This window comes from Entelurus aequoreus, linkage group LG02, assembly GCF_033978785.1.
Source record: "Entelurus aequoreus isolate RoL-2023_Sb linkage group LG02, RoL_Eaeq_v1.1, whole genome shotgun sequence".
Lineage (NCBI taxonomy): Eukaryota > Metazoa > Chordata > Actinopteri > Syngnathiformes > Syngnathidae > Entelurus > Entelurus aequoreus.
Genome location: NC_084732.1, coordinates 35,203,073 through 35,230,610, shown reverse-complemented (window position 1 = coordinate 35,230,610; position 27,538 = coordinate 35,203,073). Strand labels below are relative to the sequence as shown.

General features: G+C 39.2%; 2 protein-coding genes across 5 annotated transcripts in view; one reads left to right on the top strand and one right to left on the bottom strand.

Annotated features, from left to right (window-relative positions):
* Window positions 1–12,327, bottom strand: part of itsn2b (intersectin 2b) — a 64,441-nt gene extending 52,114 nt beyond the window's left edge. For 2 of the 3 annotated variants that reach the window (XM_062025909.1, XM_062025911.1), the window contains exon 1: window positions 11,843–12,327. The gene's annotated coding sequence lies outside the window, so the exon portion shown is untranslated. The remainder of the gene's footprint in view (window positions 1–11,842) is intronic. The other variant, XM_062025908.1, reaches the window with a different exon arrangement.
* A 31-nt stretch (window positions 12,328–12,358) lies between these two features.
* gcfc2 (GC-rich sequence DNA-binding factor 2) lies at window positions 12,359–27,510 on the top strand. Of its 2 annotated transcripts, none has more exons than XM_062025913.1 (18): window positions 12,359–12,793; window positions 12,931–13,032; window positions 13,143–13,325; window positions 13,441–13,707; window positions 13,819–13,919; window positions 15,963–16,108; window positions 16,212–16,395; window positions 17,316–17,439; window positions 18,726–18,774; window positions 19,238–19,335; window positions 21,382–21,581; window positions 21,649–21,793; window positions 21,872–21,993; window positions 22,077–22,153; window positions 22,253–22,319; window positions 22,387–22,533; window positions 22,609–22,745; window positions 27,236–27,510. In XM_062025913.1, the coding sequence occupies exons 1-18, from the start codon at window positions 12,469–12,471 to the stop codon at window positions 27,366–27,368; spliced, it is 2,607 nt and encodes an 868-aa protein (XP_061881897.1). In that variant the 5' UTR covers window positions 12,359–12,468; the 3' UTR covers window positions 27,369–27,510. The 2 variants fall into 2 exon arrangements, with proteins under 2 accessions (XP_061881897.1, XP_061881896.1); XM_062025912.1 differs by having other exon boundaries at window positions 13,804–13,919.
* Window positions 27,511–27,538: the final 28 nt, after the last annotated feature.

Here is a 27,538-nt window from a genome sequence, read left to right as displayed (position 1 = left end):
TGTAATGTGTAGCACTTTGTTTACAAAGAAGTTCAAAAACCTATTAGTCATCCTGAGTGTACACAGACACACGGGAAGGAGTGCAACAAGATTTTCAATATTGTCAAATCAGACTTTAGTGTTTATCCTATTGTGCAAAACAAGATGTCAAAAGAAAGCTGAGCAAGCACGTTTTATCATTTAAATTTAGCTCCATAATCATTTCTTTAAAACGGAGTCTATGTACTTCTAATTTTGTGGCTTTCCACAAACGTTCCACTTTCTGACAGCTTTTCCTATAGCTAAAAATGGCGTAATTCATCCATGGACAACATTTTTTACGAGAGCCAAGAGCGTTTTTAACTGGTGCTACTGTGTTCCAAAAAGTCAGACAATGGTGATTGAAAGTTGCCATAAATGTGTCAACATCATCACAGCTAGCAAAGGTAGTTGAGTAAAAAGAGGCATAAAACCCACTGATTGCAGATTCATTTAGAATGCAAGTCTGTTTCTTCACATTGGAAGTAGTCTGTGCCAGTGTGAACAACAGATTAAATCAAAAACAATAGTGGTCGCTTATTTGAACATCTTCAATACTTGATTGGTCAATTTTTACTCCAAAAGAAAAGACCAAAACAAAAGTATTACCTTTTGTCTGAGTAGAACCCGACATATCATGTACAAAGTGAAAGGAGTCCATAAGAGATACCAGCTCAGCTTCCAAAGGGCAAGAGGAGTTATCAAAATTGAGATTAAAATCACCAATAAATGTTACACTCTCCAGTTTAACAATAGATCACATAAACTTGGTAACAATGTAGAAAAAAAGCATCATAATATGACTCTTTTAAGAATGGTGGTGTAATAGTTTTCGTCTAATATGGTAGCACGAAGGGAAAAGAAAACAGGAAAGCATAACGTTGTTCAGGAGATTTAGTTATTTTGTTAGGTTTTGTTTTGTCTTCTTAAAATTTACTTGCCAACAGTTTGCAGTTTGTTATGTTAAAATATTAAAGCTGTTTTAACAAAAGCTAAGAAGTTTTATAATTTGCTTTTTGTTCACTTACTTTACTGAAAATAAACTCAATTGTGATATTAAAACCAAGAATCAAACGATGATTGTGGGTGGCGTTACACCCCAGGTTGAGAATATCACTTAAAACATTGACAACATAGTTCATAAAGGTTTCATGATGTCGACAGTTTTGATCCTGGAACAAAATATTTCTATTTTCCAACATCTGTCATGGAATTTTTTTTTTATAAAATCTGAACAATTCAAAGGTCAACCAGCATCACAGAAGCAATTGCGTATTGCATCGTATTTAACAGTGACAACCATTAATTGTAAACAGTCTTAAATAATGTTCTCAAAACATCATGGAAATTATGTAATATATGAACTACAAAATAGCTTACAATAAAAATCATAATACTTTGTCCACAATAACACCATCTCAACACAACAAGTCTGCATAATGAAAACATTATGAGAAAATAGACTAACAATAAACACATGCAGCAATGTATTTTAAGTAAGTACTCAACTAATCACATACAGCAAACACAGCTTGCTTGGAAATAAAGTTTTTCAGTACAAACTACGTATATATTATTTTAGCATTAAAAATTGATGAAGTTATCCAAATGTGACTCCAAACGCCTTGGTTGTATCAACGGCTTCCACACTGAGCACCTGCTACCTCCATCAGCCAGTAAGACTCCAATGATGAAGTCAAAGGGGAAAAAAATCAGAGACACATTCCAGAATTTTTACTCAACACTTCCTTCCTGGCAATAGGAATCAAGCATTTCCTCATCAAAAGTCAGGTGACAGAAAGCGATCATGACTGTTGGCAGAAGACCAACTTGGATGTAACACAGCAATCTGAAGAGAAAAGGTTTGAAATGGGACAGCACAATAAATAAAACCAATTCTAGTTATTTTAGGATGTAAAGACATGTGGTTTTGTTTGGGTGAACACAAAGCATTAAAACAAGAGTGGGAGTGTGTAGCTGGACTGAGTTGAGTGCTCAACTGATGCTCACAAGTATAGAACAACAAGACACGACTAATCTACTGCCTGCCATCTGTCGCTCTCAATTTTCCTCATACATCCTTTTGGGTCAAGTCTCCTTTAGTCTCAAGTTACATTCTTTCTTCTCTTTGGTTTCTCACTTGTCAATATATGTGTATACATTGTACAATTGCTGAAGTGTACATAATATAGTAGATATACCACATTGGTTGCTTTTGTACCCACAAACAAAACATCAATTCTACTTACCGGTAAGTCTTTTGAAGGCCTTTAAAAAACAAAAAAATGCTGCTACACTTAAGCCAATAAAATGTCGGATACAGTACATACAATATAATAATACAAAAATATGTTTACACAAAGGCTTTAGAAATCTAAAGATCTAAAGTGAATCAATTTGTCATTGTCCTTATCACGATAGTAGGTCGTTTACAAAATATTATTCGCTGCAATTAGAAAAAAACAGTGTTGGTTTACGCTTAACAGCAATTTAACAGTGAAAATGACTTATTTTCTGTGTGCTTGAAATGCTTCTGTACAGCATAATGGAAATTTACAACACTGTTACTGTGTCCTTACATTACTTTTTATTGTTCTCATCTCCGCGAATAAGCCATCGGCGATGACAACCATTTGGTGCATGCATGAAGTATTTCATTTAAAAGGAGTTGGGGGAATGAAATTGTCCACTACTACTGACCTGACATGCATGTTACAGTGGATTTTTCACAAAAGGGATGTGTTTTGTCAATGTTGACACACCTGAACTTTTTGCTTTTTACTTTTGTTGCCCTGGAAATGTACCATGACCAGACAGTTGGATCCAGATCTTTAGCCAATTTTAGTAGTTATACTCATAACAAACATACAATATATACATACAAACTAAGAATGATACAATATGAAAATTTCATATCACGGTTATTGTAACCAAAATGATTACGGTTATAATTTGTTATCACAATACTGCTCAATGTGCTCAAAGAGTACTTTACACATAATGAAATCTTTAGATTTTTTTTAAATAACTAAAATAAATAGACACACTGCTGGAAAGACCACTATTTTGCATGTTTTGTGTTTCTTATGCATCACTGATGAGTGTTCTGCCGGGCGTTGTTGCGTTCTACTCTGTTCAGCGGTCCTTAAACGCAGTGTAAACACACCTCCTTGTCATATTCCTCCAAATATATTTAAGATAGCAAGCAAGGCCATCAGAGTGTTTATCAAAGTGCGGCTATCAATCACAGGTTTTTTAAGTTTTTAATTTAAAACGATAAAACTAACCGTCGAGAGTTTTACCACGGTTATCATTAATACTGTTCATCGTTACATCCCTAATACATGCTAAGCAATCACCATCCTAATTTGGATCAGCACCAGATTCTGGATTAAAATCAAACTTTGATATTTAATATACATTTTTACCCATACATTACTCAGAATCATAATCTAATCTCTTTCATTGCAATTCATCCAAAACGTCTGAGTTATGTTAGTAACAAATTATGTCCCCAGAGATGAAACATAACCTCCTTCATTGCAAAACCTAACAAGAACAGTCTTAGAGCACAGACAAACAATTGTAATTTGGATTATTACGTCATTGAGATTCAAGTCACTTTGTATCGATTTACTTTAAAAACAAAACCATATATTTTGTCCACCAAAGTTTACAGGAGGCACAATTTTGCCCATCATTCACGTCTTTCTATTTTCTGTGCATTCTAAATAGTGAAAAACTGCTACCAGGAGGCTGCTAACCATACAGGTAATGGGGATTGACCTATTTTCCCTAAACAGCCCTCTAAAAACATTTTAAAAACTCCATCAATGTTTTATACACATGTTAAAAGTATGTATATAATGTTGTAACATAAACATTCATGATAACATTAGCATTACTAGAACTACTTTCCTGGTCGCAATGAAAGTAATATACGCTATATCAGTCAACAACAGCATCAAGAGTGTGTTCTGTGTTTGATACCACTAATCATGGCAGACTTTGTAAGTAGTGCAGTCTCTCTGAAACATCTCTCCTCATAGTATGGCACACAATATCAAACACAAGCAAAAAAACCTAATAAATAAAATCAGCGATCTCTGTCATATTTGCAATGCAAAAATCACTAAGGCAGAATGTTGTGGAAGAGGCTGGCACACAAAGAGCGGCCCTGTGGCGCATGGAGAGTATTCTAGAAGTTAACAAAAGCACTGTTCGATGGCGCATCAGCAGCCTACTTTGAGTAAATAAATGAGTGGTTCATTGCAGGATCTCCACAGTGTACTCGCAGGTGGTACACAACTACACACACTGACTGACCTGTCAGTGTTACTAAACTGTAACATAATTTGCTTAATATTGGACAAGATATGTTAAAAATAGCAGTGAGGCTTGAAAAGCCGTTATTCAACAGCCAAACACAATAATTGTATTGAGACAGGTAAATATAAACAAGTTAAACATATTCTAACTAATGACCAACAAATATAGATTTTGTCATTTTTCAGTCCCTTCCTCAGGACAGTATTGAAATAAAGCAGACAAAGCTAAACTCTGCCAGGGTGACCTATGATCTATTGTTCTCCAATTTGCACACATGCAAATATGGCTATTATGCAGTCGGACCTCCAACATTGCATGAACCTATAGACATAAAAGTTGGATTTCAACCCAAATTTGACATATAAATATGCCTGAAAAGGCAGAGAAAAACTTGCCTGACACATCCGCTCTGTTATGAGGCTAAATACCGTATTTTCCGCACTATAAGGCGCACCTAAAAACCTCAAATTTTCTCAAAAGCTGACAGTGCGCCTTATAATCTGGTGCGCCTTATATATGGACCAATATTGAGCCACAGCAAACCTAAACTTCATTTTCAGAAAGTTTAGGTCTCACAACTACGGTAAACAGCCGCCAACTTCTTTTTCCCCGTAGAAGAAGAAGCGCTTTTTCTTCTCGGTAAGCAGCCGCCAACTTCATTTTCCCCCGTAGAAGAAGAAGTTCTTCTTCTATTGTAAGCAGCCGCCCCCGTAGAAGAAGAAGAAGCGCGCGGTACATGCTGGGATATATGACGTTTCATTTCCATTTGTGTGTTTATGTAAAGACACCAAAATGGCTCCTATTAAGAGACACGCTTACGACGCAGAGTTTAAACTCAAGGCGATCAGTCACGCAATAGAACACGGATGACAGAAGGCGAACACACGTTCACCAAGACAGGGAGACAGCGCCGGACGACATACGCCACTATCTGCCAGTGGATCGTAAATGCCTGGGCTGATATATCAGTCTCAACTGTGGTCCGAACTTTCAGGAAGGCAGGAATTGTCACTGAACTGCTAGGCAACAGCAGCGACACTAACTCGATTAATGACGACTTCGACGAGACAGAGCATCATTTTGGATGCCGTATCCGCCCAACTGTTTAATTCGGACACTGAAGAAGAAGAATTCGAGGGATTTGTGGATGAGGAATAACGTCATAAAGTGAGCTTTACATGTTTATTTTGTGTGTTGTGTTGTGTGACATTAACCTTTGAGCAACGTTGAGTTATTGATATATTGTTATTGTTCTGCACTATTTCGAGTGTTACTATATTGTGATTGCACTAACGTTTGATTTACCGTAACACGAGTAAATCAACTGTTTATTCATTTTGGGAGTGAACAGAGTTGTCAGAACGCTGGTTTGTAATCTATTAATAAAGTTTGACTGACCTATCTGTCTGTTTTGTTGACATTCCCTTTAGCGCAGCTCCATCTAATGGATGCATAGGTGCGCCTTATAATCCGGTGCGCCTTATATATGAACAAAGTTTTGAAATATGCAATTCATTGAATGTGCGCCTTATAATCCGGTGCGCCTTATAGTGCGGAAAATACAGATACTGTAATCTAAATAATCTAGATCTAAATAATTAAATCCACAAGTGTTTCGCTTTCTTTCTTTTTTTTGCTTTCACGTTTGTGTTTTTTGTTGATGCAACCAATGACTGAAATTAAAAAATAAATCAGAGCTTGTCATGTACAGCAGTGGTCCCCAAACTTTTTGTAACTGCGGACCGGGGGGTGGGGGGAACCACCATTTTTTGGTAATAAATCCTCTGGAATCAGCCGGTGTCAACTTCCACATATATGTAGTACAGTCTGTCGTCTGACTAGTGGCTTGGCTGGGCTGGTCAAATATTCCCTGCTTACTTGGCTTCAGTTTCTGTTGAAAATGTCATGCCTGTCCCACTCAGTATGTACAAAACACTATAAACTGTTGGATAAATAGCCTGGCCTCTGGCACAAGCATAAGTATTGCAAGAGCAGCTATACACCCTGGAAGTGTCCGTCTTCATTCAGTGCATGTCATAATAATAATACACAGTGCACATTGAGAAAAACAAATTAAGACAATTAACAGTGCATGGTATTTAAATGTTCTGCTTCCTCAATCCTTGAGTGTGCTCTCATATAGTTGGGTGGTTTTCAAAGACTAACCTCCTCAGGAACAAGCACAACCTGACTGGATGCTGTTGGTCTATACAATGATTAACTTTGCCTTGCTTACTGTTGTCACGCAAGTTACTCACTGCAAATTATTTCTAGCCTATGACTCCATCTTTCCTTCTCAGTTTTTTTTTGTGTGTCTTTTTTCCCACCCATTCCTATGTCTCCTGGTCAGTGGGTTACTTACAAACAGGAACACATTTTTACACTACAAACTTCTAATTAGATCAAATTTAGAAGTTGTAACAAAAAGAAGATAATGCCTAAGTTTAACTGGAACTGGCAATCAATCTACCATGTTTATTATTCTGGTCGTAGCAGTGATGTAAAATTGCACTGCATTATACTAAAAATATATATGCTGTATTTGCATTTAATATATTACCCCCCTGCAATCCCGAAGGGAATAAGCGGTAGAAAATGGATGGATGGATATTGCACATGCTTTCGCGCAGTGCGATGCATGAATATAATAGCACAGACAAACAGAGTGGGGTGCATGTTTTGACAGAAACAAACAAAATTAAAGCTGCGAGCAGCATTGAGAAGGCCTTGGCCCCCCTTCACCTCAGGGTTCACGCGAGTTAGCGGGAACGCATGACGCATGCAGTCACGTCCTTCCCAATGCCCGACACACCATAAAAAAATTCAGGAAGATCGGAGCATGTGGAAGAAAGATCTGACAGTTATCATCTTCCGCCACAAGGGAGCGATATTGGCGCCAGAGCAGTCATGCAGTCGCATCCCACCCAATGCCCCAACTCACCATCAAAAATCTCAGGAAAATCAAAGATTGTGGACGGAAGTTATGATTGTTATAATTTCGCACCACAAGCGGGCGATATTGGTGTCAATATCAACGTGTAGTAATGATCACATCCCAAACTGAAAACCTCATATCAGTTTGGAATGGAGATCATTTAAAGTCAAGTAATGACAGTTTGATGATGAGGAGTAGTTTTCACCACCAGGCTCCGCCCACTACAAATGGGTACAAACAGTTATTGACCCATCCGGCAATTTAGGGTGTCGACGTCATCATCATTTGTACCAAATATGATCAAGACCTATATTTGTGCAGCTGGATTACAAATGTTGAAATTTTGGGGCTAACCATCAAATCAAAGTTTGGTGCCATGCTACGCCCAGATGTTATGGCGTAGAAAAAACAATATCATCGCCTAGCTCCTAGTATCTATCATTTTAAACGCAGCTCATTTAGTCAGATTCTGTAAGAGGAGTTTGTTAAAGTATATCCTCTGTTTTTGGCCTAAAAATGGCCGACTGAAACAAAGATGGCCTAGTTCCTTTTTTTTTTAGTTCTTGAGACTTTAACGTGCGTCCTGTCATGATAGACGTGTCCAGCTATTTTCATGAATCTCGTGGTGAAAATATTATTTTTATATTCATTCCAAATATTTGAAAGGTCGACCACCATTCCTGAAAAAACTTGTGTTCACCCTTACGATGTTTTCCACTGTGCAATAATATTAACGTCCTTTCGTGTTGCTTTTAAATAGGCCTACACTTTGACCAGTGGTGTGCCGTCAAGGCCAGCAAGGCCTTCTCTGCTGGCTTAACATAACAAGAAATCATTATCATAATTAAAGATAAAAGTAATTTTTAATTTACTTTCCCTAAATATCTAAAAGTATTCATATTCTCTTCATGTCCTATTATGCTCCTTCCAGCGCTGTTGTTTTTAGGTTATAGAGTTTTTATCCAGTCAGAATTCAGCTAACTTATGTTGCCATGCCATACGAAATCTGTCGGGGCCTTCAGAATCAACAATGCGGGCGTCCGTGCAGTGCACTGTAAGTGAACGGACACAAACATTTGACAGACAGTTGTGATAGCCAATCAGATCCCGGGTTGTATTCAGTAAGGCCTTCTCGCTGGCCTAAGGCAGACACTGTATAGATTGTGATGTTATGAGCTACGTGACATAATAACTCCATTACCCAGCATGCCACAGTAGTGAAGAGCATGCGCAGTAGCCCCGTTTAGGTGGTTGAATGTAGACATGCCGGCAGCTTGATGTTATCGATGAGCACGCTGTGGAGTAAACTTTAAGAACTCAGCCAACACGCCTCGTCTGCATCTTTTATGATTAGATAAGACAACACATATATTTGCAAGGCCTTTTTCAAGAAGGATATTTAAAGAGAAACTACATCTTGTGAGACGATTTTGGCCAACCCCGGACGCTAGCTCAGCTGTCCCGCCGATGAAATGTGAGTTCAGATATTTTTTTCATTTTTTTTTTCACGTTTAATATGTTTTTCGCCATTTAAATTTTGACAGTACCACATACGATATGTTTTAATTGCTGATGCGGGTTTATTGATTTTCAAACGCGCCAGAAAATAACCCGTTTTATACAGTGCCCATTAGTGTGTAAATGTGTTTCTGTATACTATTTCTCCAGCAATGGTCATGTGGGGACATAAATTATGGTATTTTGAGAGGTAATCATTGAAGTCGGACATCACTGAAGGCCTAGGTGGGAAACGCACGGCCCGCCACTGACTTTGACAAACCTCTGTCTTAGAGTACAGTGAGTACAGTAACACACTCTAGGATCTCATTGGGCCTCTATTGCAGTGATTCTCAATTATTTTCTGTTACGCCCCCCCTTGTAAGAAGAAAATATTTTGAGCCCCCCGGCCCCCACTCTCCACAATGACTATAAATAGTATAATTTGTTGATAACATTGTTTTGACTTTAACTCTGCATAACATTGTAAGCTTATTAACAATAAAGGAACCAACACATCAGTCTTTCCTCGTCTCCCACCTTGGTTACAGTGAAGCCAAGTGCTACATACGCTTCATCAAAGGCCCCGTTTACACTAAGCCAGCTAAGGTTATCCAGGGTAAATCCCACCTAACCTTATCCTTGTCCACACACACACAATGGTCGTTTAAGACCCCCTTGCCCCCTCCGTCCGCCGGCACAACGCGACCTAGTACGCATGCGCGGAAAATGCGCACGTCATAGTCACCTCCAGTGTTGCTTTGTGTGCAAGTTCTTAAATTAAATTTAACTTATGTGAACAATATCCAGTGTTGTGGTATTTCAATTAACTGGAATCCAGTGTGCTCTATTGTAGTGAATCACACCTGAGCCATCATAATTTAATCAAATCTTTAATCATACTTGCCAACCTTGAGACCTCCAATATCGGGAGGTGGGGGGTGGGCTTGGTCGTGGGTGGGGGTGGGAGGGGGGGGGATGTTTGGGGGCGGGGGGCGTGGTTGGGGGCGTGGTTATTTACAGCTAGAATTCACCAACTCGAGTATTTCATATATATATATATATATATATATGTGTGAAATACTTGACTTTCAGTGAATTCTAGCTATATATATATATTTTTTTTTTTTTTTTTTTTTTTTTTATTTACATAGAAAAAAACAAAAAAAACTTGAATTTCAGTGTTCCAGTGGCTATCCATTAGATGGCAGTATTGTCCTGTTTAACTTCTCCGTTCATGATGAGTATATCATTTCGGCCGCAGTTGTTGTGTGCGCAGTTGTGCACTCTATAAAAGCCCTAGATGTTATGACGTCTTTGGGCAGGCAAGCTGTTTATTTTGTGGGAAAGCAGACGTGAGAACAGGCTGTCCCCACTCAGTCTCAGGTCCGCATTGAGCTGGAAGGGGCGTGGCCTCCAGCTCCGGCTGAATACCGGGAGTTTGTCGGGAGAAAATCTCTGCCGGGGGGTTGTCGGGAGAGGTGCTGAATATCAGGATTCTCCCGCTAAAAACGGGAGAGTTGGCAAGTATGTTTTTAATAGACACGTAAACAATGTGATAAAGAACATTTTACAACAATCAATCTAGGGATCTAGATATCTGGTCAGGACATTCCTCACTCTTTTGCCTTCACCTTCATTGTCCATTAGTTTTTGGTGACTTTAAATACTCTGGACCTAGACGTTGAGTCCGGGACATACATGGCGGACAATAACTGATACAGTTTGCTTTGCCAGTCCAAATGCACTCTATGTTTTCCGTAGTCTTCTCTCGACGGCCAGTTAATACAAAGCACAAGCTACCTTTTTATACCACATCCACAGGAGCCCACTTTTTTGTTGACTCTCCTTTGACAAATGGACAAAGTTTTTCCGTAAGTAGAATCACAGCTGAACCAGACATTCGAAAGTTCTCTTGCCGTCTGAGAAGTGTTGTATACGAAATAGCTGCAATCGCGCGTTTTCTTCTCTTAAAGGTATTCATGTGTGATTTCCACAAGCGTCTGTACATTTAGAAGAAGGAGAAACACGGGCACGTCTGGATGACTCGCCTCCATCTTTCCAGTGGTTAGCTCCGGGTTGTTATGAAGCTGGCTGTGGCGCGTTCTTTCTGACGTCACTTCCTGTGTGGGGCACGGCCTTTCTGACTTCACTTCCTCTCCGAACTCAGTTTGTAAACGATCAATGAGTCCATACAAAGCTAAGAGCCGGAGATTCAAGAAATAAACGGCGTACTTACCCGTGTAAAAAATTATCCAGGGAGGGTTACCTGGTTTAGTGTGGCTGAAACGGGGTTTAGGCTATATAATTATTCGTTTAAGGGATTATCCGGCTTAGTGTAGACATAGCCATAGTCTGGTACGGCAAAAAAAAGCATGTTCCCAGAGGTCACACGAGCCCCCCCTGGCAGCGACCGTGCCCCCCAGGGGGGCCAGCCCCACTATTTGGGAAAGACTGCTCAATTGGGTAGTATTTAGTACAAGAGTCATACAGTGAGATAATCAGATGCATACAAACTGTGTAAGAGACTACAATAAGACACATATGGTACTCTCACCATTGTGCAACATATACTGTATGTCTTACAAACATTCCCAAATCTCTTGTCAGCTGCAAGTCAGCTAACCTGCTCAACTAGTTTGAATTGCCTGCAGATCGTCCTTCAACAAAAACCATGGTTATGATAGTATTGGACAGTTCGGACGCTTTTTTAACAGTGAAATTTAGCCAGCTGTTTAAGCATGTCACATTCCAGGTTATTTACCAGAAATATGCACCTGAGAATAGGTTGATTGGCAACACTAAAATTGGCCCTAGTGTGTGAATGTGAGTGTAAATGTTGTCTGTCTATCTGTGTTGGCCCTGCGATGAGATGGCGACTTGTCCAGGGTGTACCCCGCCTTCCGCCCGAATGCAGCTGAGATAGGCTCTAGCTACCCCGCAAGGAACAAGCGGTAGAAATGGATGGATGGATCATCATTGTAAAACAGATATGGCTGTCTCGTAAAAAAAAACGCAAAAAGTACCATAAAAGACTAATGACACTACAACATTTTAACTTACCCTCTTGCTTCAATCGACAGAAGCTCTGTAGTGGTGACCAAAAAGAGATAAACTTCCGAGTTTTCCAAGAGTCCCAAATGTATATCCGCCTTTAAGGGACAGCTTCCTGGTCTCGCTGTCGACGTTTGGTGTCCAAGAAGAAGCGAAACAGGTGGGGGAAAATGTTGAAGTTTCGCTTACTTCGAGGACCTGTTACTGACAGCTTATTGAGTGTCACACCAACAACATGGCTGACTGCGACGGGAGGCTTCTAGCTGCTGCTGCTGCTGCTGCAGGGCGCTGTTAACGTATGTCCGGCCAAGATGGGAGGAGAGAAACGGGGGAGGAGAAAGAGTAACGACTAACTTTTAAAAGCACCAAACAAACAAATTAATTTATTTGGTAGGATAACATACAATAACTTAAAATTAGAGTGGGTTACGATGCAACACTATTACAACCATTTACCAGATTGGTCCACATGTATCTTGTTATGAAAATTTACAAACTTTCGCATTTCAACTACAAATCCCACAATGCACTAAACACGTTCACGTCCTCTTTTTACGACACTTTACGACACGGTGTACATCGATTGCCTCTGCTCTCAAAAACCCTTCACGCTCAACTATCAGTGAGTAAAAAACATGTTTAACAAAAAACCCAAAAGAAATTTTCGACAGAGAAAAGGAGACTCTAGTGAAGAGGAGGAAACGACGGTCGCCAGCGCGGGTGTAGACGGCTCGGAGAAGGCAACAGTTGTATCAAATAAGCCGCATAAAGGTGCCCAATTCCGTGGAATCTCTTGCAGTTCAAAGCGGGAAGCGAGCAGTACGTCAAAGGTGGATGATGGTGACGGGGAAGATGTGCACACATCTGAACTGACATCAGAGAAAGATGAACAGGGGAAAGACAAAGAAGGCATAAAGAAGAAAACAAGCACCGTGCTCAGTTTCTCCGACGACAAAGAATGTAAATATTCCTGAAATGGCAAACTGTTGCTCGGATGGCGGTTACTCGTCAGCTTAAGTCAGAGCACCGTGCAGTGCCAATTGCAGTGATGTTTATCTTATCAACCATGAATATTTTATCTATCTGTGCTATTTCAGCCCTAGAACCTGAGTTCAGATTAAAGAAGTCCTGTGATAAAGCTGTGCTGTTCCAAGTGAGAAAAAGGGAAGCCCCACCTGCCAGGACCATCCACAACACTGGTAACTGAATTCAAGTATTGACAACAGCGCTTAAACAACGTTTCACTAAAATAAGAATAGGGTATTTGTATGCAGAGATTATAAATAACATTTATCTCTCTTCTTTCCAGAACCAGAAGAATCTGCTTCTCAGAGGCAAGAATATGGCAGCCAAGCATCAACGCAGAGTTCTCACCAGAGTGACACTAGTAATGATTGCTCTGAGGAGATCGAAAATGAAGATGATGATGACGACGGGGCTGCCAGTTCCTCCTCATCTAGTTCAAAATACACCTTAACTGCTGATAAACCAGGTTTGTGGTTTTGTTTCAAGAAAAAAAACTAAAATGGGGTAAGGAGTTGTTTACCTACTTAACATGTAGTGAATACGCTAACTATGCCTTTCATGTATTTTCATTTTGTATATAGTTGTCATCCCCAACGCCAGGCAAATCGAAGCAGCCAAGAGGCAGCGGCGCACCAATCGAGCCCAGAAAGAGTTCATCTCCCTTTGCAAAGATGGGCGGAGCTCCGGTGGTAGCACACCAGAGCACTACCATAAGGAGGAGGCTGAAGAGGACGATGACGAAAGGGTTACTCATGATGATGATGATGATGAGGCAGATGATCATGAGAAAAGAATTGAGTTTGCCCCACGATTAAAAAGTGTCAAGGAGAGGATTGCAGAGAAACTTGGTATGGATTAACTAAAAGTTGCATAAGATGATATACAGATAGAAATTCAATCATTTGTCCTGGTTTTGCATTGATTTGCAATACTTGTACTTAAAGACGTTTGTATATCAGGTGGAAGTAATGGCAGTCTGTCAGGGACTGACGAAGAGGAGCAGGAGCTTTGGGAGGAAACACAAATTGGCAAGGGAGTTAAGACACGGCCAGGAGGACTGGTAAGAAAATTATTCATACCTAATTCAAGAAAAATTGTTGTCATACCAGCACACATCATATGGCACAGAATATAGTACCCAAGCTCCCAGTTGTAGCCCAATGAGTACCAAAAGAACTATAGTATCTACATAATAATGTAAATAGAAAATGAAATAGATAGATTACGATTAATATAGCTTATTAGGAAAATATTATTTAAAATATAAATAGAAAAACAGAATAAATTGTGATCCTCTAGTGTAAGTATAATGTAAAAACAATGACAGCAAACCAAATAAAAGCCCAGTTTAATTAGGGTTATTGTCATGTCATCAGGAGTGATTGGAAGTTCCATGCTGTGGAACCTAACAAAATGACGAATATTGTACTATTTTGGGTTGCACGATTAATTGAAATCAAATCTACATGGAGGTTTTAATTAGTGTGGTAACTAACCGCAATAGACTGATTTTTTATTTTTTTCCTACGCTTTCATCTGTATTTGAGTGACAGCCATGTTTGCCAATCAGAATTGTTAAGCCTCGCGTTTGTTGGTCTCTCACTTCAAAAAGGAAGAAAGACGTGTGACTTTGTGCATCACTCTCAGCACCTGAGCGCGTTTGTTTAACAGTGGAATTAACTGAACAGAGTGACCCCTTTTTTAAGTCATTCACAATCTTTGTCCCGGCAGAGACGAGAGTGCGGCACCGCCGCCAACACACTCACAGTACGGAGAGCTTCGCCACTCGGCAGGAAAGAATGCCGCAAAACAACACAAATTAGGAGGAAAAACATAAGATTACAAAGACAAAGATCCTGTTGTGGGAATACTTCAGCTTCAAATAGGATGGGCGATATGAGCTTATCAACAGGGACAAAAAAGCGAAAATGCCGTCCTGATTACGTGACAGCGATAAACAAAAATACAATGTCTGACCTTGGTTTTTAAACCGGGGAAAAAATGCACTTTAAGATTTTCAATACTTATTCAGGTACATTTTTTGCTTACAGAAATGGGTCCATTTTATTTTTTTGTTTATTTAGGATAAGGTTATTTACCTTCCAATTACAGTACAATGGTAAACAGTTGTACATTAAAGAGAAATACACATCTGTATCCTTTTAAATGGTTACTTGCATTATTACATATTATGATTAGGGACAAGCGGTAGAAAATGGATGGATATATTAGAAACACTGTATGTTTTTTTTGTGTTATTTCTTCAGTTTAAAAGCCTGTTGTAGACAAAAGCTCTGTCTGTCTGCGTAAAGCCGAATATTTTTAAAGTAAATTATTGCATATTCTTCTAATGTGTGGTAACCTGACTCTCGCCAGATCCTTGTAGTTTGCTGAGCTCCACACATTGATCTGAGAGTTCTCAATAGGAGAGGTATTTCAGAAGGCGGAGCCTTGTAAAAAAAATCATTGTATGTGATTGGATAAACCACTTGTCTGTTATCTTGAATGACGTGCTACTTCAACCACTCACATCGAAATCAACCCGTGAAGCTGATGAGAGCGACGCTGGGAAATCCAAACCCGGTCGGAAGAAGAGCCAAAACGTCATTGCCACCAATAATTGCCTTCAAAACCGTTCACGGTTCATCTTTTAAAGAATTAATATTCGATAGATTCGACAAAACAGTTGCAATAGCAGAATCAATGTCAGCACACGACGCCATTGTTGTTTGAATCAAACAGTCGCTTCGGCGCTACGTCACATCTATGAAATCCCGCTCGGCGATCCTGATTGGTTCGTTATTTTTTGCTATCTGGAAGGAGTTTGCAATGCCTTCGAGCCCAGACCCTTGTGTTGAGCTCAGCGAACTACAAGGGCATGGCGAGACTCAGGTTAAATGTGTGACTGTCTAAAAGTAACGCGTCTTCTTTCAGTTTTATGCATTTTTATGTATAAAATGTAAAAGTCTCAGATCGAATCGCAACCACAATTTTGGAGAGAAAAATTGCAATTTGTTTTTTTCTCAAAAATAGTGCAGCCGTAGTACTGTATCATTAATGTAATAGGGAAATGTTTATTTTTCTTGCATCATCTCATTCTTAGAGCCCATCTGGCAGTGAGTCCAGCAGCAGTAGCTTCCAGTGCGGTGCACGAAAAAGACAAAAGAAGTTATCAATGGGCATCAAGAAGTTTCCAGAGACACTTTCCTCCATTACTGTTTCAATGGTTAAGAGGAGGATCACTGGAAAGTATGTTCACTGGCCTCCAGTGCTTAAATCTCTTAAGTGTAGTTGCTCACTTTGTCTCTCAGTGTATGTGCTGCAGTAAAACTCAGTTGCTAATGTTTGCCAGACTGGACTCCCTAAAGGAGGTACACAGAGCGCGACAAGCTGATCTGACTAAGATGGAGGGAGACGTTGACAGTGCTAAAAACTCTCTGGAGAGCTTAGAGGAAAGCTCTTCCGAAAAACAGTTGAAGTTTTACAGAGACATGACCCTCTTCACTCACAATTTGGTAGAGTGTCTGCGAGAGAAGGTAAGAAGCTGAACAGATTTAACGATGCAAAATGAATGTACCCTATATTGCCAAAAGTATTTGGCCACCTGCCTTTACTCACGTATGAACTTGAAGTGCCATCCCATGGAATTGTCCAAAATGTTTTGGTATCCTGTAGCATTCAAAGTTCCTTTCACTGGAACTAAGGGGCAAGCCCAACTCCTGAAAAACCAACCCCACACCATAATTCCTCCTCCACCAAATTTCACACTCAGCACAATGCAGTCCGAAATGTAGCGTTCTCCTGGCAACTTCCAAACCCAGATTTGTCCATCAGATTGCCAGATGGAAAAGCGTGATTCATCGGTCCAGAGAAGGCGTCTCCACTGCTCTAGAGTCCAGTGGCGACATGCTTTACACCACTGCATTTGTTTCTTTGCATTGGACTTGGTGATGTATGGCTTAGATGCAGTTGCTCGGCCAAGGAAACCCATTCCATGAAGCTCACTGCGTACTATACGTGGGCTAATTGGAAGGTCACGTGAAGTTTGGAGCTCTGTAGCAACTGACTGTGCAGAAAGTCTTTGCACTATGCGCTTCAGCATCCGCTGACCCCTCTGTCAGATTACGTGGCCTACCACCTGGTGGCTGACTTGCTGTTGTTCCCAAACTCTTCACTTTTCTTATAATAAAATTGACTTCGGAAGATTTAGGAGCGAGGAAATTTCACGACTGGATTCGTTGCATAGGTGACATCCTATTTCCACGCTGAAAATCACTGAGAGCGGCCCATTCTTTCACAAATGTTTGTAGAAACAGTCTCCATGCCTAAGTGATTAGGACACCTGATTCTCATCATTTGGATTGGTGGCCAAATACTTTTGGCAATATAGTGTATGTGTAAACCATGTTTCCGTTAGTCAGTTTGTTTCCATACTTAAGACTCTTTTCAAATTTAGGTGATTGAAATCAACTCTGTGGAACTGGAGTTGCACACTCTACTTTCTAGCCAGATGGAGGCGCTGTGTGCTCAGAGACGACAGAAGATACAGGAGCAGGCACACTTCTTGCAGCAGCTCAGCAGTGAGTAGGGTAGATTACCTCCACCTGGAGGTTATTTAATTGTAGCAGTTAGTTAGTTAGTTAGTTAGCAACATAAGTCAAAGGTTATTCAACTTTTACTGCAAATTAATATTGGCTAAAAATATAAATAAATGATAAATGGGTTATACTTGTATAGCGCTTTTCTACCTTCAAGGTACTCAAAGCGCTTTGACAGTATTTCCACATTCATCCATTCACACACACATTCACACACTGATGGCGGGAGCTGCCATCCAAGGCGCTAACCAACAGCCATCAGGAGCAAGGGTGAAGTGTCTTGCCCAAGGACACAACGGACGTGACTAGGATGGTAGAAGGTGGGGATTGAACCCCAGTAACCAGCAAGCCTCCGATTGCTAGCACGGCCACTCTACCAACTTCGCCACGCCGCCCCAATAATATCAATTATCGGTGTACTTGACAACTAATAATCGGTATCGGTTCTGAAGAAAACATATCGGTTAAAGTTGAAGATGTTCTCTGGGACATGTATACTCAATATAATAGCCTTTGTAGAAGGTGAGATAGTCAGCTGAGTGATTATGTAGAAGGGGAGGGTTATTTTGTAGTCTAATAAAGAGTCTGGAGGATATTGTATATTTTACAAATCAATAAAAAATATTGTGTAGTGTAATAAAGGGTTTGGAGGACATTGTACATTTTACAAATCAATAAAACATCCTTTAAAGAAATAAATAAATTGTTTTACCAGTTATGCAAACGATTCCCAGGAATCGAAACACCTGGAACCGGTTTTCAAACTGGCTTTTTAATTCCCCACTCAAGGTTTGCTAGTTATCGCGCTTCCGGTCGACTTGGCACACCCCCAAACACACGTATGCCAGAGCCCAGGCTTATATACTTATATATTGATGCTCTCATGGTAACATGCCATTTCAATATAAATGATGTGCAGTTACAAGAAAAATGGATAAAGGCCATCAAAAAAATATTTCTGATTTTCAACTTTTTCCCCTAAAATATGCAATAAGCTATAAAGTGTGTTTCATGCGATTATTCGATTAATCGAACAAATTAATCTGTAGATTACTTCCATCCATCCATTATCGATCGCTTGTACCTCTCGGGGTTGCAGGAGAGCTGGAGCCTATCCCAGCTGCATTAGGGCGGAAGGCAGGGTACACCCTAGGCAAGTTGCTACCTCATTGCAGGGCCAACACAGATAAACAGACTTTGGGCTTGGCGGAGGTCTGCGCTCTTAAAATCCACTTACCTCTATTATTTGCTTTTCATCCCATCCGCAGAAAATGGCGATGAGCTGGGAGACACCACCAATGGAGCTGAAACTCAGGGGTGAGTTAGATATTTACGGTATTTACACAGTTGCATCAAATTAACTGTATGGTGTTCACAAACCACTGTCTTAATACTGAGGCATACATTTATCATCCACAACAATAAGTAAACCTAGGCAATCTTAAGAACTGTGTCACTAATTCTGTCTTCATAAATGTGTTAATTAAAATATACATCCACATTAGAACATATTCTTATTTAATTACCATACAGTTGAAATACTACTTTTCAAACATGTGATCCAAACTGAGAACACTGCTGCTGCACTAGACATCATCTGATTTGTACAGGCGTACCTAAAAACATGGCCGAGTGTAGAATATATATGGGCCTCCAGAGAACACAAGACCCTTATACATTAATGGTTGAAATCTTTTTTTGTGGGGAATTATGGAGATTTATCAAATACAAAAACATGCCATATTGTATGACTTAATGATCTGCCTGCTATACAATGCAGTGTGTCAGGTAGTGGTGGTAAAGCTGAGGAAGATTGTGATATACCTGAAGACACACAGCCTTTGACGGAGGAGGAAGAGCATCTAGAAAAGCAGACAGGTAAGGAAAAAATCACTCTTAACCCTTGTGCAATCGTAACAATGAATATATGCACTTAGGGCCTGATTTACTAAGATCTAAATACCACGTGGTAATCAGCGTGCGCAATCTATAAAACTGTGTAGTATTAGTGGGCATATTGCATGTGATTTATTAACACTGCGTGTTCAATTAAAAAGTGGTGCAGCTATTTAAATGAGGATTTTGCGTTTACTATACGTGGCATCTCCACAGAGACACTCCTTTTTACAGCACATTCATGTTATCATGCTCCTACCTGTGGCGTTTTGCTATGTTTTTAAACAAGCAGGAGATGTTCACTGTATCCGGAAAGTATTCACAGCGCTTCACTTTTTCCACATTTTGTTATGTTATAAAGCCTTATTCCAAAATGGAATAAATTAATTTGTGTTCTCAAAATTCTACACACAATACCCTATGACAATGTGAAAAGTAGTTTATTAAATTGCAAATGTATTAAAACATTTAAAATCACATGTACGTACGTATTCAGAACGTTTGCTCAGTACTTTGTTTATGCACCTTTGGCAGCAATTACAGTCCCAAGTCATTTTGAATACGATGCCACAAGCTTGGCATACCTATCTTTGGGCAGTTTTGCCCATTTTTCTTTGCAGCACCTCTCAAGCTCCATCAGGTTGGATGGGAAGTGTTGGTCTACTTTCCGGATGCACTGTACGCCCTTTTATGGGCATTTTAAAGCAGTCGCACAGTGCATCTACATTGACTCCCTTTTTTCCCTCCTTTTTTTTTTACCACTGAATGCATAGCATCTGGCTGCACTGACTCTGCTCAAAAAGCAAAAAAGTTTTGTTAATATAAGAAATATTTTGATAATATATATATATATATATATATATATATATATATATATATATATATATATATATATATATATATATATATATATATATATATATATATATATATATATATATATATATATATATATATATATATATATATATATATATATATATATATGTATATATATATATATATATATATATATATATATATATATATATATATATATATATGTATATATATATATATATATATATATATATATATATATATATATATATTCCGTATATATATACCGTATATATATATATATATATATGTGAAAAAACTAACGTCATTAAACAAATACTAAATAAACCAAAACGCATCATTTAAAGTTAAAGTCCCAACGATTGTGTCGGAGGTAGTGACGAAAAATAACAATACAGGACTCTTTCGAGGCCCTGTAATTGGAATAAGTACACTCTAACCCCTGGGAGGTGAGGGGAGCAGTGAGCAGCAGAGTGTGCCGCGCTCGGAAATCATTTGGTGATTAAACCCCCAATTCCAACCCTTGATGCTGAGTGCCAAGCAGGGAGGCAATGGGTCCCATTTTTTGTAGTCTTTGGTATGACTCGGCTGGGGTTTGAACTCACGACCTCCCAGTCTTAGGGCGGACACTAACCACAAGGCCACTGAGCTGATTAATTAATTTCATTTCAATAGTTTGATAGCAGTTTAAGAAAAGACAATGTGTGGAACCCCCTGAAGGTGCCTCTAAATGTGTTTATAAACCCACCCCATCATGGTTCATCATCTGAGAATTATGACATAATTATGGTTGTCTTGTGCCATCAGGCTGTTAAGGGGCGCAATTACACCAAAACATTTTCTTGTTTTTCTATTGGCAAGAATGAGTCATTTGGTTTTCATGGAAAAATCATAGTAATATACCTTGATTACAGTCTGTTAAAACATCAGTTATAATGTCAGTCAATGGGACCAAAATAGTTTTTAGAAGAAAGTGTGTATAGTTAATGTTCATGTCCTATTGTAACAATGTTGCAATCGAAAACAATGCAATTTTACTAAAATAAAAGTTGTGACAAACTCCCTGGCGAAATTTCAGACTGCTAACTTTAAGATTGAACAATCTTATCACATAAGGACAGACCTACAGTATATACCTTTGGGGCTTTGCACAACTTTTTTGCACACATCCCTGTCTGCTCTTTCTAGCTGACATCCTGCAGAGGTCCCAGGCGGTGTTCTCTGACGTTCATGACGACTTTCACGACGTTAAAAGGATCTTGTCTTGGTTTGAAGAATGGCGAGGCTTCTATTCAGAGTCTTACCACAGTGCTTACATCTCTCTGTGTTTACCCAAGCTGCTAAACCCCATCATAAGACATCAGCTGCTTGTTTGGAACCCCCTAAAGGTGCCTCTAAATGTGTTCATAAACCCACCCCATCATGGTTCTCACTTATGTTGTGTGTCTGTGTCAGGATCCTAGCACTGACTTTGAGAACCTCCCATGGTTCACAGCAGTGGAGACGTTTTGTCATGGCCATGGCCACGAGGAGTTAGAACACTCAGACAGAGAAATGCTGTGTAATGTCATAGAAAGGACTATCCTCCCCAAAATAACAAGTGAGTACACTCTTCCAGATACCCGTTTTTCAAACTCAAAGAGGCCACGGTTTCATAAGGACACTCTTCTATGTTCAGCCTTTATAGAGCTGATATGGGACCCCATGTCTCTTCGTCAGTCAGCATGTCTAACTGAGCTTTGTCACCGACTGAGGGAGGACTATTCTGTCTTCGAAGGAGAAAAGAGTAAACCAGTTAAGGTAAGACTGAAAACTATCAAGACTAGCATGAAAACATGTGGGGGGAATGCCATTATGCGTTTTATGTTTTCATGTCCACGCAGACACTCACAGAGGCTGTGATTGGGCGTCTGCGGAGCTGTGTAGATGAGGACGTGTTCATTCCGTTTTACCCCAAAAAGTCAGTTCTTGCTTAACTTCAGTAATATGCCTTGATTGAAAAAAGATGGGTTATTATTTTAATATGGTTTCTTATTTTGTATTTTTGCTGCTCTTTAAGGCTCCTAGATGACCATTTATCTCCACAGAGACGCTTCAGAAACCAACAGTTCTGGATGGCCATTAAGGTATGCTAGTTTGTCATTCTTTCTCATGAGCATGTTGATTATTGTGTTGTTTTTGCTTATGCACTAGCTGCTAGGAAACACGGGGAAATGGGATATGCTGTTGCCCGAGTCTACACTGAAGGAGCTCATGTTGGACAAATTGCTGTGTCGATACTTAACGATCACCCTGTGCAGTCAGACGCCGTCTGATAACAATCTTCAGGCTTGCAAAAGGGTATTCATATTTCCCCTCTTTGGCCATGTGCTTGGGCTTTCACATTTGTCACTAAATTGTCGTGTCCCACCTAAGATCGCTGACAGCCTGCCGCTCAGTTGGTTCAGAGGAGAGAATCAATGTTTGCCTCAGCTGCAGTCTTTCCGAAACCACCTCGTTCAGAAGGCTCACAACATTTGCAAACAACAGCCTGCTGATGATCCAAATGCAAGGTATTTCAAAAAACGATAGGCTTTTTAGAAATTTTAAACTGTCTTCGCAATGTCTTAATACTCAGTTTTGATTGAGAGATAACAAAATTAATCGTTTTCATGTTGTGGTGTAAACCAGTGGGCCCCAACCAACGGTCCAGGGACCGGTACTGGTCTGTGACGCATTTGCTACCGGGCCGCACAGAAACATTAATTAATTTATAAACTACCACAATTTCTCCAACTTAACTTTCGCCTGTCCCACTAAACACACCAATAAGCTTGTTAATAGATGTATATTACAACTCCTTTATATTACAAATTCAGCGTTATAGTGAGTTGATTTTGTATGCAAATTGTTTTGCTGTTTTTATCTGTCACACGTGGAAAGCCGGTCCGTGAAAATAATGCCTACAATAAACCGGTCCCTGGTGGAAAAAAGATTGGGGACCCCTGGTGTAAACAACATTGGTTAGCTTATTTAGCTACATACACAACTCACAAAAAGTTAGTTGTATTAGACTTTTAGATGAAGTTGCAGGATGCACCTAAAATGCACTGGAACCTTTCAGGGAAGCTTCATTTGACTGTCTTTAGACTTATAAATGTCCTAACTGTCCAATGTTTCAGTAGTTTTTACACAACTTGCTGTTCTCTAACAAGTAGTGAGGTGGCAAAATTTACAATAGGTGACATTTTAAAAACATATATAGTATAGTATGCATTTCTGTGACTCTTCCAGTCCCTCTTTATGTCTGTTACAACCTGCTGAATATACTGTGACAATCTAAGCTCAGTGGCCACTTACTCGGACAACATTCTGAAGTTCAAGGTACTGTGTATCAATTTTAGGCCATATCATTGTCTCATGTCAGAATGTGCATTGCACGATGGAGGACTGTTCAAATCATTCCTGTCTACATTTGTATTTTCATAATTTGGGACATTTCCTAAGAATAAGGGAAACACTTGGGGATTTTCATCACAAATCCCCGTTAAATCAAAAACATGACCTACCGGTAATTGTGGCTAGAACTTGTATCGCTAGGATCTTTAAGAGTGTCAAACACAACTTTACTATCCACTCTGACACACTCATAAAGCAGTTACTAGGCTAAAATATAAGGCTGCCACTCCAGTCGTATAGCATGAATAAAAAATAAGACCAATACTAGCCTCCTTCACGGCGCTTGGGGTTGAGACATTTATCAAGCTAGCTCCCGTCTTTTCTTCCTCGATGTTACAAGAAAGCATGAGAACGTGTGACCAGCTGCCTGCTCATCTTTATGTAAAGCAGAGGTCTTCATCGGGGGTCCGCAGAAGTACTGCAGTGGGCTCGTGAAATGTTTGTATATTTTTTTTTATATACAAACTTGAATGTCTTTAAATACACATTAACATTGATCCAATACATTGTAATGTAGTTTAGAAATGACAGTGGCATGGCTGCCCAACTCACTGTAAAAGATAACTATATTATTGTATTCATGTTAGCATTTAAGATAGCCAGCAATTAGTGCTCTAAATGCCAGCTAACAATTAGTGTACCAGTTGTCAGCTAGTGATTAGCGCGCCAGTTGCCAGCTAGCTGTTAGCGGCGCTGTGTATTATTTGAATAGCTTATTACGGTACAGCACAATAAGGTATTTTTAAGACCTGTTTAATTTAAAACAATCACAATTGTAGTAGGGGGTCCCTGCTGCTTCTCTGGATCAGTTTGATCGTGCCTGGCCTTGAGTATGTTGAAGAACCCTGACGTAAAGATAGTAAGTCTATTCGTCAAGATATTTGGCACCGGTGTCTTTTCCATCTTCATGTGCATCAATCGCTCCCGCGTTTTCAATTTGACTCAATTACATAACATGCAACTCGCCGCCTGCTCTCACGAGCCAATTCCCCCGTGTCTTGCCGAAGTTTGAGTCGAGCGTACCTGATCAGTGCAGTAGCACAGTACTGGGGGTGCAGGAGTGGGGTTTCATAGAAAGCAATATGTCAGGAAAGGACAAATACGATTTCCCAAAAAAGTTGACCGGTATGGTTTAAAGGGGAACTGCACTTTTTGTCATTCACAATCATTATGAGAGACAAGAACACACATCTTTTTTTTTTTTTAAATAAGGATTTTAAAGATGATAAACGCTTGGAAGATGAAACTAATGGTTGTCACCTTTGAATCATTCAAAGCCCTCTAAAACAACTTCAAAACCCTCAGTTTTACAAACCCCGTTTCCATGAGTTGGGAAATTGTGTTAGATGTAAATATAAACGGAATACAATGATTTGCAAATCATTTTCAACTAATATTCAATTGAATGCACTACAAAGACAAGATATTTGATGTTCAAACTCATAAACTTTATTTTTTTTTGCAAATAATAATTAACTTACATTTTCATGGCTTCAACACATGCCAAAGTAGTTGGGAAAGGGCATGTTCACCACTGTGTTACATGGCCTTTCCTTTTAACAACACTCAGTAAATGTTTGGGAACTGAGGAGACACATTTTTTAAGCTTCTCAGGTGGAATTCTTTCCCATTCTTGCTTGATGTACAACTTAAGGACTTTCACAATGTTATGTCAGACCCACTCGACATCCATTTTATACCCAATCATGGCACCCACCTGTTCCCAATTTGCCTGTTCACCTGTGGGATGTTCCAAATAAGTGTTTGATGAGCATTCCTCAACTTTATCAGTATTTATTGCCACCTTTCCCAACTTCTTTGTCACGTGTTGCTGGCATCAAATTCTAAAGTTAATGATTATTTGCAACAAAATTTATTTTTTTTATCAGTTTGAACATCAAATATGTTGTCTTTGTCGCATATTCAACTGAATATGGGTTAAATATGATTTGCTAATCATTGTATTCCGTTTATATTTACATCTAACACAATTTCCCAACTCATATGGAAACGGGGTTTGTATATACACGTAAGTCTATACATAATGGAAAATAAATGAAATGTTCACAACATTATCAATCAATCAATCAATGTTTATTTATATAGCCCTAAATCACAAGTGTCTCAAAGGGCTGCACAAGCCACGATTATGTAATTGGTTCAATGTTTAATTAATTTTTATCATTTTAATCAATGCCAGGGCTGATTTCCATTTCCATAGCAGCACCTTCTGGTAACAAATGTTTTTACTGTCGGAAACAAAGGCACGTGTGTTCTAATGATGGCAAAATCGATAAAACAGACAACAAAGACGACTATTTTTGGCCAAATAAAGATTCACAACCTTATCTTTTTGAAGCTAAATATAGGGAGGATAAACTATTGCTTCTAGAAGCGAGCATGAAGGAAGAGTGAAACGTTGGAGCAGACCGAAACCGAGAGAGTAAGGTGAAAGTGACAACTTTATAGATGTGGAACTTGGAGCCAAGCTGTTTCAACATAAATTACGTGCTTACCCAAATAAACCGGAAAAACATTCCCGGCCAGCTGGACCAAGCGCACAACTGTCCCATCGAGTGAGTCACACTTTAAATATTGCAGTGCAGCCCTTTGAGACACTAGTGATTTAGGGCTATATAAATAAACATTGATTGATTGATTTATTGAATTATTGATCATGATACACACAGCACATCAGGCTTGTAATTACAACTACAGTACATACGTTATCGAGCAAGCTATGTACAAACAAAACATGAAATGGGGGTCATACTTTACAGATACTGTAATGTGATTGTTCATGTTTTTCAGTCAGTACAGATTGGTGTCTTATTGCAGTGTTGTGCATTACAAACTCAAAACGCTTTTCGTGCTGACGTAAAAGCTAACTTACCTCTTTCTGTAGTTAGCTTTTATGGCTAATACCATAGCACGCCAATGTGTTAATATGCTAGAAAAAAAAAAAGTTCCTCAGTGTTCACTCTTAAAACAAAGTTGCTACAGCTTGATTGTACAGGTTACTGAACGTAAATTAAGTATTGTTGACGGTACTTGAATGCATTTTTAAAGTAATTTGGAGGTAAAATTGATTGCTCCAATAAGCTGCATTGCTATCCACCAAGAACGAGACGATTTTTACAAGTTAGACTGCAAAAAGTGAACATTTGTCTTTTTGTCTCTCAATGATTGTGGACGAATAGCAAAATTCCCCCCAAAAAGTGTAATTCCCCTTTAAATCCTAATTCTAAGTGAAGCAGGACACTTGTTGGCCGATTCATACATCACACACACCTTCTGTGAATTTTGTCGTTCAGATCCTCATTAGACAACAGTTGTGCAAAAAGTACTGAAACATTGAACAGTTGGGCATGTGCATTGAAAAGTTTAGAGATGATCACTTTCACATGTAAAAGGTACCAGGGGCATTTTATGTTCATCCTCAAATTATAGCTGAAAGTACTTTAACTTTTTGTGAGTTATGTAAGAGCTAGTGCAACTGTACACCACTGAAAACTACAACCACCCTAACCAATATTGTTAAATGAATGCTGAGCATTATTGTCTTTGTAAACAGATTTACCAAATATTTTTTTGTTCTTTTTAGGCTCGATGTGGTCGAAGTGCTGAAAATTTTAAGTGCTATCCGATGCCACGACTCGATCATGGCCATAACAAAAAAATACCACTATGAGGATGTCATCTATTCTCATCAGCTGCTTAATCATGAGACTGAATAGACAACCAGCAGGTCACAAGTTGGATTAAATAAATGTTAGAGCACTCTTTTACCATTTAAAAAAAAAAAACAAAGTTGGCAAATATGAGTGGGAGTACTCAATGGTGATGTGGGTGTCTTAAGCATTTTGTGTCTGTATTGGAAATAACTATTTTTATAAATAAATATTGT